Source organism: Echeneis naucrates, chromosome 15 (genome assembly GCF_900963305.1).
Source record: "Echeneis naucrates chromosome 15, fEcheNa1.1, whole genome shotgun sequence".
NCBI lineage: Eukaryota > Metazoa > Chordata > Actinopteri > Carangiformes > Echeneidae > Echeneis > Echeneis naucrates.
In genome coordinates, this window is record NC_042525.1 from 2,384,054 (window position 1) to 2,397,726 (window position 13,673).

At 40.3% G+C, this 13,673-nt stretch overlaps 1 protein-coding gene across 2 annotated transcripts in view; it reads right to left on the reverse strand.

The window, feature by feature from the left end:
- Positions 1-13,673, reverse strand: part of inpp5a (inositol polyphosphate-5-phosphatase A) — a 114,112-nt gene that overhangs the window by 71,379 nt on the left and 29,060 nt on the right. For both annotated transcript variants that reach the window (XM_029520585.1, XM_029520586.1), the window contains exons 2-4: positions 12,705-12,746; positions 5,519-5,619; positions 5,144-5,231 (exon numbers count right to left, since the gene is read on the reverse strand). In XM_029520585.1, coding sequence (XP_029376445.1) covers positions 5,144-5,231; positions 5,519-5,619; positions 12,705-12,746 — 231 coding nt within the window. The remainder of the gene's footprint in view (positions 1-5,143; positions 5,232-5,518; positions 5,620-12,704; positions 12,747-13,673) is intronic.

The window sequence follows — 13,673 nt, forward strand, 5'->3', positions numbered from 1 at the left end:
ATTGCATTACAGCACGCCGCCTGGTCGAGAACGGAGGACCCGCCTCCAGAGCTGAGTGAGACTGAGGTGGCTCTGCTGAAAATAAAAATACTAAATGAGGTACTCTAAAGTTCTTTTCTCAGAGCAGCTCCTCTCCTTAAAAAAAAGTGTGCTTTTCTTTTCTTATTCAATCTCCTGCACTTATTTAATAAATGTAGGACTTAACTTTGACCTTCTCCTGCACTGAAGCTTTTCTGCCAAATGAGTAAATGTGTTTAACAAAAACACACAATAGGTGGGGGTTTCTCATGGACTCATCAACATAAAGGAGCCACGTCTTGTCAGAACTGCCTCTATGATCATTATTTTTTTTTTTTTTTAAACTGCATTTGTTGAACCTGTTGATTCATGATCCACTCTTGATAAGGACCATAAGGAAACCTTTTCCTGCAACAAAAGGAGCTCAAAGACTTCAGTCTTTATTTAGGCACATTAAAAACTGTTCTCATCATTGAGGTAGTTTCTATTTTCATGACAGGCCAAACATTTAGGGTTAAAAACACCACATTCTATCTCTTGCTTGCTTTTTTTTTTTTTTTTTCTCCCCATAATATATTTATGGGATGGCATAATTAAAATTATTTGTGCACTAAACAGCAGTTATAAACTAATTTCTATAAAAAATTATTGATTTAAATGTTTCATGTCAAAAACCATTCATTAATGAATTAAAGTAGTTTTTCTCTTACTGAACAAAGTGATGTTGGGATTTAACCTCATTGTTCTGCTGGCTAGGTTAATTTTGTTCCTTTGTAAAATCATTTTTTATAAAATGAGCTAAATAACAATTAAGGATTTTTGACTCAATGTCAGTTATCTATTGATCTGACTGGAGCTTCTTTACTGGTGAAATTCACTTCAGAAAAAATATTAACTTCACATTAAACTCATTCAATGTTGCACAGTGGATTCACACACGCACACTGTAAACCTGCTTTTCATTCATTTGCAGGCGGATTCTTACAAAAGACAGATCTGTTCACTACTTGTTAAATTCAACACTGCAAACAGGCTAAACATGAACTTTCAGCGGGAGTCCATGCCACAAATGAGATGGGACAAAGTGCTTTTATACAGTAACACCATCTCCAAGGGTGAAAACATTTGTGAGAAAATATGCACACATACACAAACACACACAGCCGCAGCATAAAAGGAGACAGCGGTGTCCTGTCAAGCTGCAGAGGCTGATTTATCCTCTGTCGCTGTTCTCATTCCTGTCCTGCAGACCACAGACATGAAGGATGCCTTTAATTTCCCATTAAAATGCCCTGGAACAACTGAGGGCTGAGGAGGCAGTGTGTACCACTGTGTGTCACTGTGTTGTGTGTGTGCATGGCTTGATCAGACTGTGTAACAGCGGTATGTGTGTGTGTTGTGTTGGTGCATGACGGTTTTGCAGGCCTTTCGGTTAAACTGCACAGACACCGCAGTGCAAAGTGTGTGTCAGGAAGCGATAACACCAGCGCACATCATTCCAGATGACACGAGCTGCAGCTCCAGGGCCAGGCCCACGATAAATATTAATGGCCAAGAACAAGTGGATTGGGAGTTGAGTTATCAGGGCGGGCCTTCCTAATTGACATTTTACCTGCTGTATACCTTAACAGGGCTGTAAAACATCAGGCCCAGGCTCAGCCGTAAGGCGGGGGGACGTGTCAGTCAACCTGTTCCCCCATCACAGTGTCCTTCCTCTGGGAGGAGAGGAGGAGCTCCGGCTCGGCACTTCTCATTGTTCAGATTCAGCATGAAGGAACCACATGTGGCATTTCAACATCAGGATGTTCGCATCATCTGTATGTTCAATCTGAGGAATCTAAGACTGCACTGCAGTGTTCTGTTGGGTCAGATTTCACAAAGAAACCCAGCACATCATTGTTTTTGCCCAACAAATAATAAAAAGTTTAATCCAAACTACATTTTTTTAACGGTTCTATAATTTTTCAATATATTTAATATAATTTTATAATTATATAATGATTCATTTCTATTACCAACAATATTTGGGTAATTTTCAGAAATCAGTTTCAGAAGTAGAAAACAATAAGAGTCATTCTTATTTTGTCCAAATAGGCTCCAGGCTAAAGACATCAAAATTTACTCACACAGAAAACTATCAAATTTGTATTTTATTTTATTTTTACCAATGAAAAAAAATCGCTAAAAGTAGATTTTGATTCAGTTTGTGTCCATTGTTCATAATGAACAAAGGGTCTCTCATAACAGAAGCTCACACTCATTTATCAATCACATTCCTTTCTGTCACCGTCACAGTCCAAACACACACTGAGCAGGCATGTACACAATCTGACCGACCTTTACCACACAGCCGCTACATTACTACACTCACCCGCTCATCCCAAACATGCAAAGAAACTCAACTACACACACCACCCCAACAAAACACACTCGTATGTGTGTGGAGCCAGAAAAGTCTTCCCACTTAGATTATCTGAAAATTGACAGGTGGGGCAGACAACAAACAATTATCCCCGGAGAAAAAAAATCGAAGGCTGAGAAAACAAATATGAGTGATGTCATCAAAGCTAAATGGCAAGCCCTGTGTGAGAAAGACTGGAGAGTCTATTCATATTTACTGTTGCCAGGATTTCAATATCAACATCATAGAAAGCACATCAGATGTTTCTCTTTCCGCTGACTGCTTCACAAAGAGCAGAGAGCAGAGATCTCTATTTGACGAAAATGAGAACACAACAAAAAGGTTAATCTATAGACAAACACCATTAAATAAACAGCTCATGATACTGGGATATTAGCAGCGCTTATATGAAATGGCAGATGATTATATTTTCCAAAGGCCAATGTTTGTAATATTTTTTTGAAAAGAGCAAATGTGACTCAGCGGGTGCTGTGATTTATGAGCGTTTGTGGAGGTGCAGCGTAGCGTGGTGATAAGGCCGAAAACATGGAGGAGAACCGTGACAGATGCAACTCAGTGATCACAGAGAGGAAGGAAAAAAAAATTTAAAACAGCACCCCGGTCCTGATCTGGAAACACATCAGGGGTTGGGGAGGAGGGGTTTATTCTGTGCTTCCCTTCCTTTCTACATAATCACCTGGGAGCACAGAGATGATCATCTGACACACCCGCCTGTCAATTAAAGCATCAGATATAAAGCCACACTTGAATCGATGCTTGTTGTTACAGTCTCCACCTGCTCCTGTCAGCTTTGAGTATCTGGCTCCACCAAGAGGACGCTTTCATCACCGCCGTGCTGAGGGTAAATAAAGAAATGACCGCGGCTGAGTCTGAAGTCACTCACCATCTATGTCAAGGACTACAGTGAACGCATCAATAAGAAAGAACACATTTTCTCCACAGTGTTTTTCTGGATAATATATAATTGTATATATAATGTGCATTTCCTGCTTGGTTGCTCGTTTACATCCTTAATTTGTTTCTTGCTCAGTGACCATCAGTTTTCTATGACTCCTCATGATGCGTCCTGATTTATATAAGTTATAATAAATGTCACTATATCTTCGGACAGCATGGACTACAGTGATAGGAGTGGATGGTTTCAGACACCACTCAAGGTTTAAAACATATCTAATAAAAGAATAGTTTAATACTTAACCATTTTATATCCACAGATGTTACTTATAGTTATTGTGTCAGTTGAACAGGAGACCGAAAACAGATTGAACTTGTATTTTAACAAACTGGACGACGAACATTTGTGTTGACTTTAGTTTCACTATTTTGGCCAAAATCCTTTCAACTTCTATGTTGTTTGATTTAAAGTGATTTGTATTAAAACTCCCCTTTGTTGATGAAAAGTAAATGGAATTTATTATTATTTAATAAATGCTGATGGTAAAAAAGGAAGCAGCCCCAAGAACTAAATTATTTCCTGATGTCTAGTGCCATCCGGTGGCCATCTCACGTTCCTACAAGCAGAGAAAATATCCATCAGGGTCTGGGAGTCGGGGGTGCTGGACCAGCCGAAGGGAAAAGGAAGAGCAAACTCCACACAGAAAGGCCTCAGGCCTGGAAATCAAACCCAGAACAGTCTTAATTTGAGGCAATGGTTCCAACTGCAGAACAAAAGTGTACAGGAGCAGTATAATCAGATTCAATGCTGCAGCTGTCCATGTGTAATGATATTTTATGTGCCTGTGTAGAATGTCTTTGCATCAACCAGCAGTCGTTTGTGTTTCTCTGTTTGTCACTTCGTCATACACCCAAAGTTCAATATGATGTTTAACCCAGATAGTCTATTCCAGTTCACTCTGTCACTCAAGTCATGTTGTTGGACCACCGCTCAATCATGGCCATTTTTTCTACCGTTCCTCTGTGAAACAGGAGAAACAAGACCTTTGGTCTTTATTACACTCATTCACCTGCAGCCAGGCATTAACAGAGACCAGTGTAACCATCCGACACCAACCGTCTGAGCACTGCACCAACACACACTGATAAATCTTTTTCATTGCTCTGGTGGGACTTTACATTGACTATCCTGACTACAATGCTAGTGAACACTAAATTTTCATTTCAACATCACATATTCAACATACACCGAGTGATTTTAATGTATGAACACAACTTTTAGTAGGATGTCGTACTTGAACTCAGTCAATGCTGTTTCGTTTAGGCTAAGACACAGAGATACATCTCTTTTTTTTTTTTTTGGCCTCCTTAAATTCATTTTTCACTTTAGAACAGTTTAACTTAACACTGTTTGACAGAAAAGAAATGTGACTTTTTGTGTCTTAATTTTAAAGAAAAATTCTCCCTTGTAGGAGAGTGACGATGAGTTTACTTGATGGGCAAAGTTTCAGTAGTTCTGGTTTCAGAAATTAAACTTTGTTATACTCGGTGTATCAACATCAAACTAAAATACTCTCTCACGTCAGCACTTATGACAGATGTTGAAAACAAAGCTTCAGGTGACTGTTTTAAACGATGTGACACCACCTGATTTCATCATGACCAACGATCAATCTTGAAGCCAACTGCAAACTTCAGATCAAACCAAACTAAGCCACTGCTGAGCTGTTGATCCCTCATTGAACCGCAGCTTGTATGACGTTTCCAGTAGAAAACAAACGCAGCATTGATGTTTGAAACAGGACTTACTGTGAATTGCTCTGGGGATTTGTAGTTCTCGTCGAGGTAGAGGCGGGCTCTGCTGTACTCCTTCATGGCATCACTGGACAACAGCTCCCTGATGGGCACAGAGACGGATCAGGAAACGTCTCAAATCAAATTTAAATTCAATTGGTAAAATCACATTTATATTTAAACTGACGCCAGAGTTACACCATCACAGCGGCATGTGTAAAATAAGACGGTAACAGATTTCTGTGCTGAGGTACAGCTTCCATGTGACCAGTGGGGGGAGCAGTCAGCTCAGTTTAACACAGATTTTTGCCAATGGGTGTTTCCTCAGAGAAGCCGCTCAGCAGTTACCTCTGTGCTCAAAACAATTAAACAAATTACCACATTACTTACTTGACAAAACTGTCAACGTGTGACATGGACTCCTCAAAATTCTTCCCACCCACCTCTTGACAGTGCACTGCCAAGAAGTAAGGCTTATGTGACTGTACAGTCTGTGAAGGGAGACAGAGGAAAACAGGTCAACAAAAAGGAGGGAAATGGACAAAGACTTCTTATTAGAGCTGTAACAAACCACAGTCAGGTCCATTTACTCACGATAAACAAAGCTTAAGTTAAATTGTTCATCCGAGTATGAAACCTGTGTGAGTGCTGCACCGGGGCCTCTACAATTCTTCTTAACTCAACTCTGTGACATGCTACCATATTTACACAAGACAAAGTACCATGCTAATGTAGGCAGAAGGCACTTAGTGAGCTTGTTCCACAAGCATAATGTCAGCCCCTCTTCATCCACCACCGGGGAAGTGCCTACAGCTCTGTATGTACTGCAGGGTGTGACAGATGCTCACACGTCACCGCTTGTGCTGACACATCACTCACAATAACAACTGTTCTGCTCCAGGAATATGTCAGCAGCGCTTCTTAGAGCACGGGCAGGACTCCAGCAAACATGTAAGCCTGCGTATATTGTATCATTCATACAAATTAGTGGGCACCGTCCACTTCCTGCAAGCTCCTCTCACGTGGCCTCGTGTTGCTTTCCTTGAACATTCCCTGTTACACATGACGAGGTGTTTGCGATTGCCCTGTCAGAGGTGCTCAGAGTGGCTGACCTCTAATGGAGAATCAATACCACTGAGTGATTTACAGCACTCTCAAGCACTCACAGGCTGCAGCCTATGGATGGCAGGCAGAGGCTATACATCAGTGTCACTGGGTATTGGGGTAGATGTAGGCGGGAGGGGGCTACAAATGGTTCACAGACCTTGATGGAGCCCTGCTACTTCACCAGCAGCCCACCTCAGTCCTGCATTATACTCACTACAGGCCCAATCAAATAAAAGTAATGTATGGCAATAACAATATGGATTTTCCATCAACCTATGGCTTGTCACTTAGCTGGATGACCCAGCAGCAGAGATCTGCAGTGGCTAAAACCTGGAAAGATTAGTGGACCTATCAACTCGCACCAGAAAAGGTCACACTCTCAAGGAGCTTACAACTAATGTCAGGCTCGGGCACGCCGTGCAGGACATTTGTACGTGTGCACACACTGACATGCACATGCTTGTGTTAATCGGCTGCATTCTGTTTATCTTTCCAGGCCGTAAACTCAGGTCCATGTTAGCAAACAGACAGGTGGTAATTTCATTACCAGAATTACCAGTGCTATCAACCAAAAACCAAACAGTATTAACCACTGACTTTATTTCAAACCTGTGAAGAGAGAAACCTCGGACCACTCTCTAAATTTATCTACTGTTAACAAGAACTTCTGTTCCAAATAGTGCATGTATACATCAGTAGTGGTCCGTCTAAATAACCCCCAGACAATGATAGCTGCTGTGGTGAGAAAAGCCCGTCTGGGCATGCTGACACAGCTGACAGGACGCTGCCATATGGGACTGATTCTCAACTTACACTGATGAGTGTCCATTTTGAGCAAAACAATCAGGACAGTGGAGCGACTGAGTGAAGTCTCAGGGAGCGTTGTAGCAACAAAAGGGGGAAACATTTCAAGGTGGTTTGATGAAAACGATCTCTTTCCCTACTAGCACACATGCAAGCACACAAATGTATGAATGCTGGTGCTTTGTGGTCTATTTCCATCATTTAAAAAATAATCATCAGGTCATATCGAAGGCTTGAAACTAGAGACTGAGACCATAAACTCAACAGGAAGACTTTTATAGGGGTACTAAATCAAGTGAGCAGAAGAGAAGTAGAAGTAGCATTTTCCCATAGACTTAAATATAACCTGACTTCTTACAACCAATGGAGTCGGCCCTGATAGTCAGTAGATAGAAAGCAAGTTTGCCTGTTCAGACTAAAACTAAAACATTTTAATGCTTATCACCTGACCAGATTTATCCATCAATGCTACACAAAAGTTAACCCATCAGAAAAAATATGACAAGAGAACAACCAGATATAAGATATAATACAAAAGACACAGTTTTTCTTAAGAGAGTCCACAAAGTCCATGGATCTCAATCTCATTGTCAAAGGATTTTGATTAGTTTTGTTCTTTAAAGACTTTAACAATGAAATCAAAAAGCTTAATTATAACAGATCTGTACATCAGGTAGGCTTTGGTAATGTATTTATAGACTGGATATTTTGTTAAAAGACCCAGTCAACCTTTAACAAGGCAGTTTACAGATCACAAGACTGGATGTGGGGACGCTGACACAATCACTGGCCTGTGACTATCCAGAGAAGCTTCCAATGCAAATCGCCTGTGGGATTATCTAATTCAGTGTGGTGCAATGCAAAGCATAGTTTATACTACCACAGCAGCAATGCCGGATTCCAATTTATCCCAGTCTACTGCACACGTGGAACAGGCAAATTAGCCCTGCTTTGTTTATGTGCAAAAGACTGAAGTGTCCTGATACTCCTGAGTCATGAAACATGATTTGATTGGACTCGCTGGCATGAGAAAGAAGGATTCAAGCTCGTGTCACAGGGCGCCCAGTAATTGTCGTTAATAGATTTGTTTAGATCTAATTTTGATTCTAGAGCTAAGCTTCACTCGCTCTTCTATATTCGGTCTGGGTATCTGTACAATCTCTTCTGTCCAGTGTGCAGTCTCATTAAAGTGGAGGGATGCTGCCATGCCCAGCCATGCTCAGGGAGAGGTACCTGTTGTAATCATGAATAGATCAGCAACTCAGTCTGTCACTCAGAAGCATACTCCTTCACAATCTTCATTCAGTTTGTGGATTCGTACTATTTGGCTTGACGTGCAGCGTATCTCTGTAATACCTTTTCATATGAGGAATCACAGGTGGTAAAAGGGGCTGATGACGATGATGATGTCAAACAAACACAAGAAGGTTACATATAATTTGTGTGCTGTTGACTGAGCGCATCCGGTCCACTTAAAAGTCTCTCATCTCTTCTTTCTTTCCTGTAATTTACCATCGCTAATGTTAACGCCATTTGTAGAAAAAAAAGCTAAATGAGTAATAGCACACTTTTCTGTGCATGTATGAGTAAATGTCTGCTGCCAGATATCAATATCTGCTCCTCTCTAACCCTCAAACCATACAATCAAATTCCCCTTACGAGTTTAGATAATAGTCATACTCTTAAATGGGGGTGTGCTGCAGGTCCTCCTTTAAAGGAGACTGGCATTTACAGACATGTTGGTGCAAATGAGTTTATTTTCACCTGCCTAAATAAACTGTGTTAACAAGTTAACGCTGCAGAGATTGTCCACACTGCTTCAAACATGCTTGGTATGAAGGGGCCCTGTTGGGAAACACACCCTCTGCAGAGGAGGCCAAAACAAGCCAAAACTGATCAAAAGAGATTTTGGAGAAAGTGCTCAATTAAATATGACAGAGGTGTCTGAAAAAATAAAAATAAATAATTTTTTGTCTTCCAGGAATTCCCTCAACCCGGAGGCATTATCTGAAATCAGTGACTCAGGAAAAACAAGTTTCAGGAGCCACAACTGACACATGAAGGTGCAGGTACCAACAGGTGACCTTGTACAGCCTTGCTGTAACTGCAGCTCTGAAAAAGCCAGTTTAACAGCTTTCATTTTCCAGAATATTTCAGTTCAACTATACGCAGATTCATTTCGTTGCATTAAATCAAAAGAAAAGATGGCTTTTAGCTTAAAAGCCAGCGGGCATGCAGCAGCAGTTGGCCGAAAGTGGAATGCATACAGATGCCTTGGAGCAGTGATGCATGCAGCACTGTTACAGGAGAAGATGGCGACACCTCTTAAAATGCTTCCTGATGACAGGATGTTCCTACACAATTCAATTTACTGGGTGCGGGACCACAGCCTCCCTGTTTGAGTCCTGCCACTGTGCTACATCCAGAAATCTGTCGAATTAAAAACATATGTGATCTGAGGTGGTAACGCAATGGAGCAGAAAACAGTGTGTATTGTACGTATATGTGTGTGTGTGTGTGTGTGCGCTGAGGGGGTTACGCTGAGCTAGCCCTGCACACTCCCTCTGACTGTAGTTAACTCTCACAGTCGCTGCTGGTTGTTCCCAGCCATGCTGAGTTCAGAGTCTGATGCTTCTTTCCATGACGTCAGCCGTCAGCAGCAGAGCTGGCATGAAGCTATCGGCCCGCCTGGCTCACACAGGGGCACACCTCTCTCTCTCTAGCTATTTTTTTCTTTGCCTCTTTCTCACTGCAAGCATTGGCAGAAGTGACACTTTCTTCTTCAGCCTGTGAGCCAGAATTCCTCAATAACCATAGCCAGGATGCGTTTCAGCACACACACGATGCTCATCATTTCCTAAAAACTCTTTTAGAAACACCTAATCTGTGTTTTCTCGTTTCTTCAAGTCTACATTTTCAAATGAAGGGAGTTTCCTTCAGTGTAACAGGTCCTCCGTTTCCTTTTAATAAACAGTCAGTAAAAACAAAGGTCGTCATAGAGCCACTTTCAAAGATCAGTATCAGAGACATATTCTTATCTGGTGGTTTTGAATAGATGGCGCCTGAGGCAATTCAGATTTGTTTATAGTTGCAAATCAGGTTTGAGGAATGCTACTCAACAGTGTTAATTGAAAACCGCATGGAAGCATGAACAAATATGCTCGCCGGAGAAAATGCATCAACTCTTGCAGCTTTCAGCGGCATCATGTATCGTACTGGATTGAGATTTGGGTGGTTCGCATGGTTACATAATGTACAGCTGGAAGAGACAATGCTTCATCAGATAAGTGATTATTATTCAAAACAATTCTTTATCAATTGATCAATCCCTTTAAGACCCATTTCAATTTAAGGCATTTTTAAAAATCAATTTAAGACCTATTACTAGCAAAAAAAAAAAAAAAGGGACAAATGATACAAAAGAGCGTTGAGCTAAAGTAAACAAAGAAAATCATTAAGGTCGTTACTTGGTTTTAAGGGTGAGGATACATTTGGCCTGAGCATTTATTTATGATGGTAATGGTTGAGGTTACAGAGTCAGTGTAAATATTTTCCTAATGAGTTTATGGCCTCAGTCTCTGGTTTTAAGTCTTCAAATTGGAGCAACTCACAAACCAACGTTTGACGTCACAGAAGCTCACACACCTGCTGCCACAGAAAACAAATACCAATACACCTGAAGCGTAGACACTTTAAACAAACACATGCCCAAGTAAAATGGGAGATTATGCAGTTTGATTTTTGCTTTAAGGAAGTAAGAACTGAAATGTTTCAGGTAGGATATGTTGTGTAGCTCTATCAGGCAAGACCTGTCTGGACTTTAAGCCGTATCTGGTTTTGTATGAATCCCACTGTAAACAAATATCAGCTAAATTTAGTGTCTGCTGAGCGAAACTAAGTAGAAGTCACGATGCCTGTTACAACATGGTCCAACTCATAAGAACAAAATTAGTGATGACTGGAAGGAACTTAATAAAAACGACTGGTCTGAAATTTAATCATGAACTCATTATTATTCTTTAAATTGTATAATGTTATTGCGTTTTTATGAGGCAATGCATTACTGTTATCACTGCACACAAAAGTTTACATAAAAACTAAATTCATAGCTTGAGTTTCTTACGTCTACACATTTTTGACTTTTTTGTATGAGGCTCAAAGCACAGATGATGTGAGTCACGTTAATGTGTGTTCAGGGTGAGCCTGGAATATTTTCTGTCACAACCAGTGGAGCAGTGCTTCCTGGAATGGCAAACAAGATTGCATTTTTCTCCAGTATTTGAGCAGACATTTATTTACTCCATTTACATATTGGTCTGAGGTAAACCATTTTTTCCAGCTAATCCCCGACCAGCATCACACTGTTGTCAAAGAAACCATTCAATGCAAAAGAAAATAACCAGAAAATATTTTTAGTTTTTAGGCTTAATGTGTGTAAATATGCAGGAACAAAAAGCATCTTTTTGTTGCACACATCCAAGCACACATCAATTTATCCACCAAACACATGTATTCACATATTGTGTATTTATAATATAAATAATGAGCATTTTAATATATTTTAAATTTTAATTTTAATATATATTCATATTAAAATGTATTAGGATATGCATTGAAACATCTTTAGAAGGAAGCATTTCACTTCTCTACCATCCGTCAAAACACAAAAGCTTCTCAGTCAAAATCTATATATTTGTGCATGAAGTTAGGACAGCTACCAACTAAAAAGTGTAATTGTATAGATCTGAATAAGTGCACAAGTTAAAATATATAACTATAACAAGTGATGCAAAAATCTATTTAAAATTAACAGCTCCAATCTGCATAAAAACGCCTTTTGCAAGTGGCAATTGTCACAACGTCACCCCAGATGTATCCTGGTTATTATATTAAACCTATCAACGTCTGTTATTTTCAGCAGCACTTTAAGACAGCAGTTTGACTTCTAGCTGCCTCACTTCCCTTACCCCAGTGGAAAGAGTTGTGGTTAGTCAGAGGTTCCTATGTAGATGAAAAGGTAAGATACAAAACATGACTGAGCTCAAGCCACAGCTCTCTGAGAAACCAATTCAGAAAGCAAATAAGATCACAGCGTCTTAATCGAACATTAGTCTGCAAGATTAAAAAATAAATAAAGACTGGTAAAGAGTATGATCAGGAAAAGACAAACAAATACTGGTTTTTAAAATAGCGAAGGAAGGTCTACAGTTTCTCTTCACTCGTCGTAATCTATATGCCTCCAACTGAAAATCACATGAAAGGGGTTTTTTTGGGTCACAGTCCCATGACACTTGAAGCTATAGAAACACATGGTAACCCCCGCTGCACCAAGAGCACATCATTCACTTTAGCACCACTGTGACAAATTAAATAAGGATGATGGGGGAGAGTAAGCAGATAACAATCCCGATAACGTGCTTCAAAGGCCCACGCTGCAGGGCAAGAAGTGTGCGATAAGACGCAACAACTGTTACTATTATACTGTCAGATATACAAATACTAACTTCTCAATGTACTCTGCACAATTTATGTGATGTATATGAGCAGGAATGAGCAAACACATAATGATGCCAACTGAAGCTACGAACTAAGGCAAACAACAACAACGGCACTACACATGTTCCACTGCAGAAAAAAAAAATCGTTGGCATGTTGCCTCACTTACCTGGTAAAACTCCCTCAGCCATGTTTTCTGTAGATTTTCAGGCTAGAGGGGAGAAAGAGAGAGAAAAGAGAAGTGTGAGTGACACCATTAACAGCCTTTCCTGACAATTTTACACATTCAAAGTGTGTCAATGTGTGTTTCAACTTCATCAAGTCACATCACAGAAGAAATTACATCAAACTGACTTCTGAATACTTTTGTGTAGGACCAAGCCTGCAGCTGTAATCCTGTGCACACGTTTAAATGAAAGAATCTGTTCTCAGCTTCAGGGATATCCGTTGTATAACAGTTTTATGGTGGTGGTGTGTTTCTATGTACACATCTGCGTACCTATCTACTGTACTTATTTTACTATTTACCTGGTTACCAACATGATCTATCAATCTACCTACCTCTTTGTCCACATATCTATCTCTGTTGCTCCCTCACTTACTCAATGATGAGATGTCTGTGTGTGTTGGAAACCTAAAGTAGACAGGTGGCTCTTTTTTGTATTATAAACCCAGCTCCGTGTTTAACATCCAATTACACCTTCTTTTTTTTTTCTTTTTTTTTTTGAAGAGGAAGTTTGATTCCGCTCAGATGAAAGGGGCATATACGTATATACATCTGATAAATGTACAGCCACGTTCTGTTTACAGGCAGGAAGTTGCCTCGTTGCTGTCACAGTATCTTTCCCACGGGGTCAGGAATCATGTCAAGCCTGTTGCCATCTGTCTGTTCCTCTTACCTTCTTTCCCTCTGCGTGTATCTATCATTCCCTCCCTCTCTCTTTCCTCTCTCTATCTGAGTCTCCTCCACTTTAAAAGGCCATTTCCAGACCTGGACTTCATTTGGTTTGTGCAGTGGAAACAGGGCCATGGGCAGTCTACCATTTAAGGAGAGATCTCTTTATGTCGATAACTAGGTCTGGTGAACAGCTCAGAGTGTGTGTGTGTGTGTGTCCTAACAAGACAAGTCTATAATAAG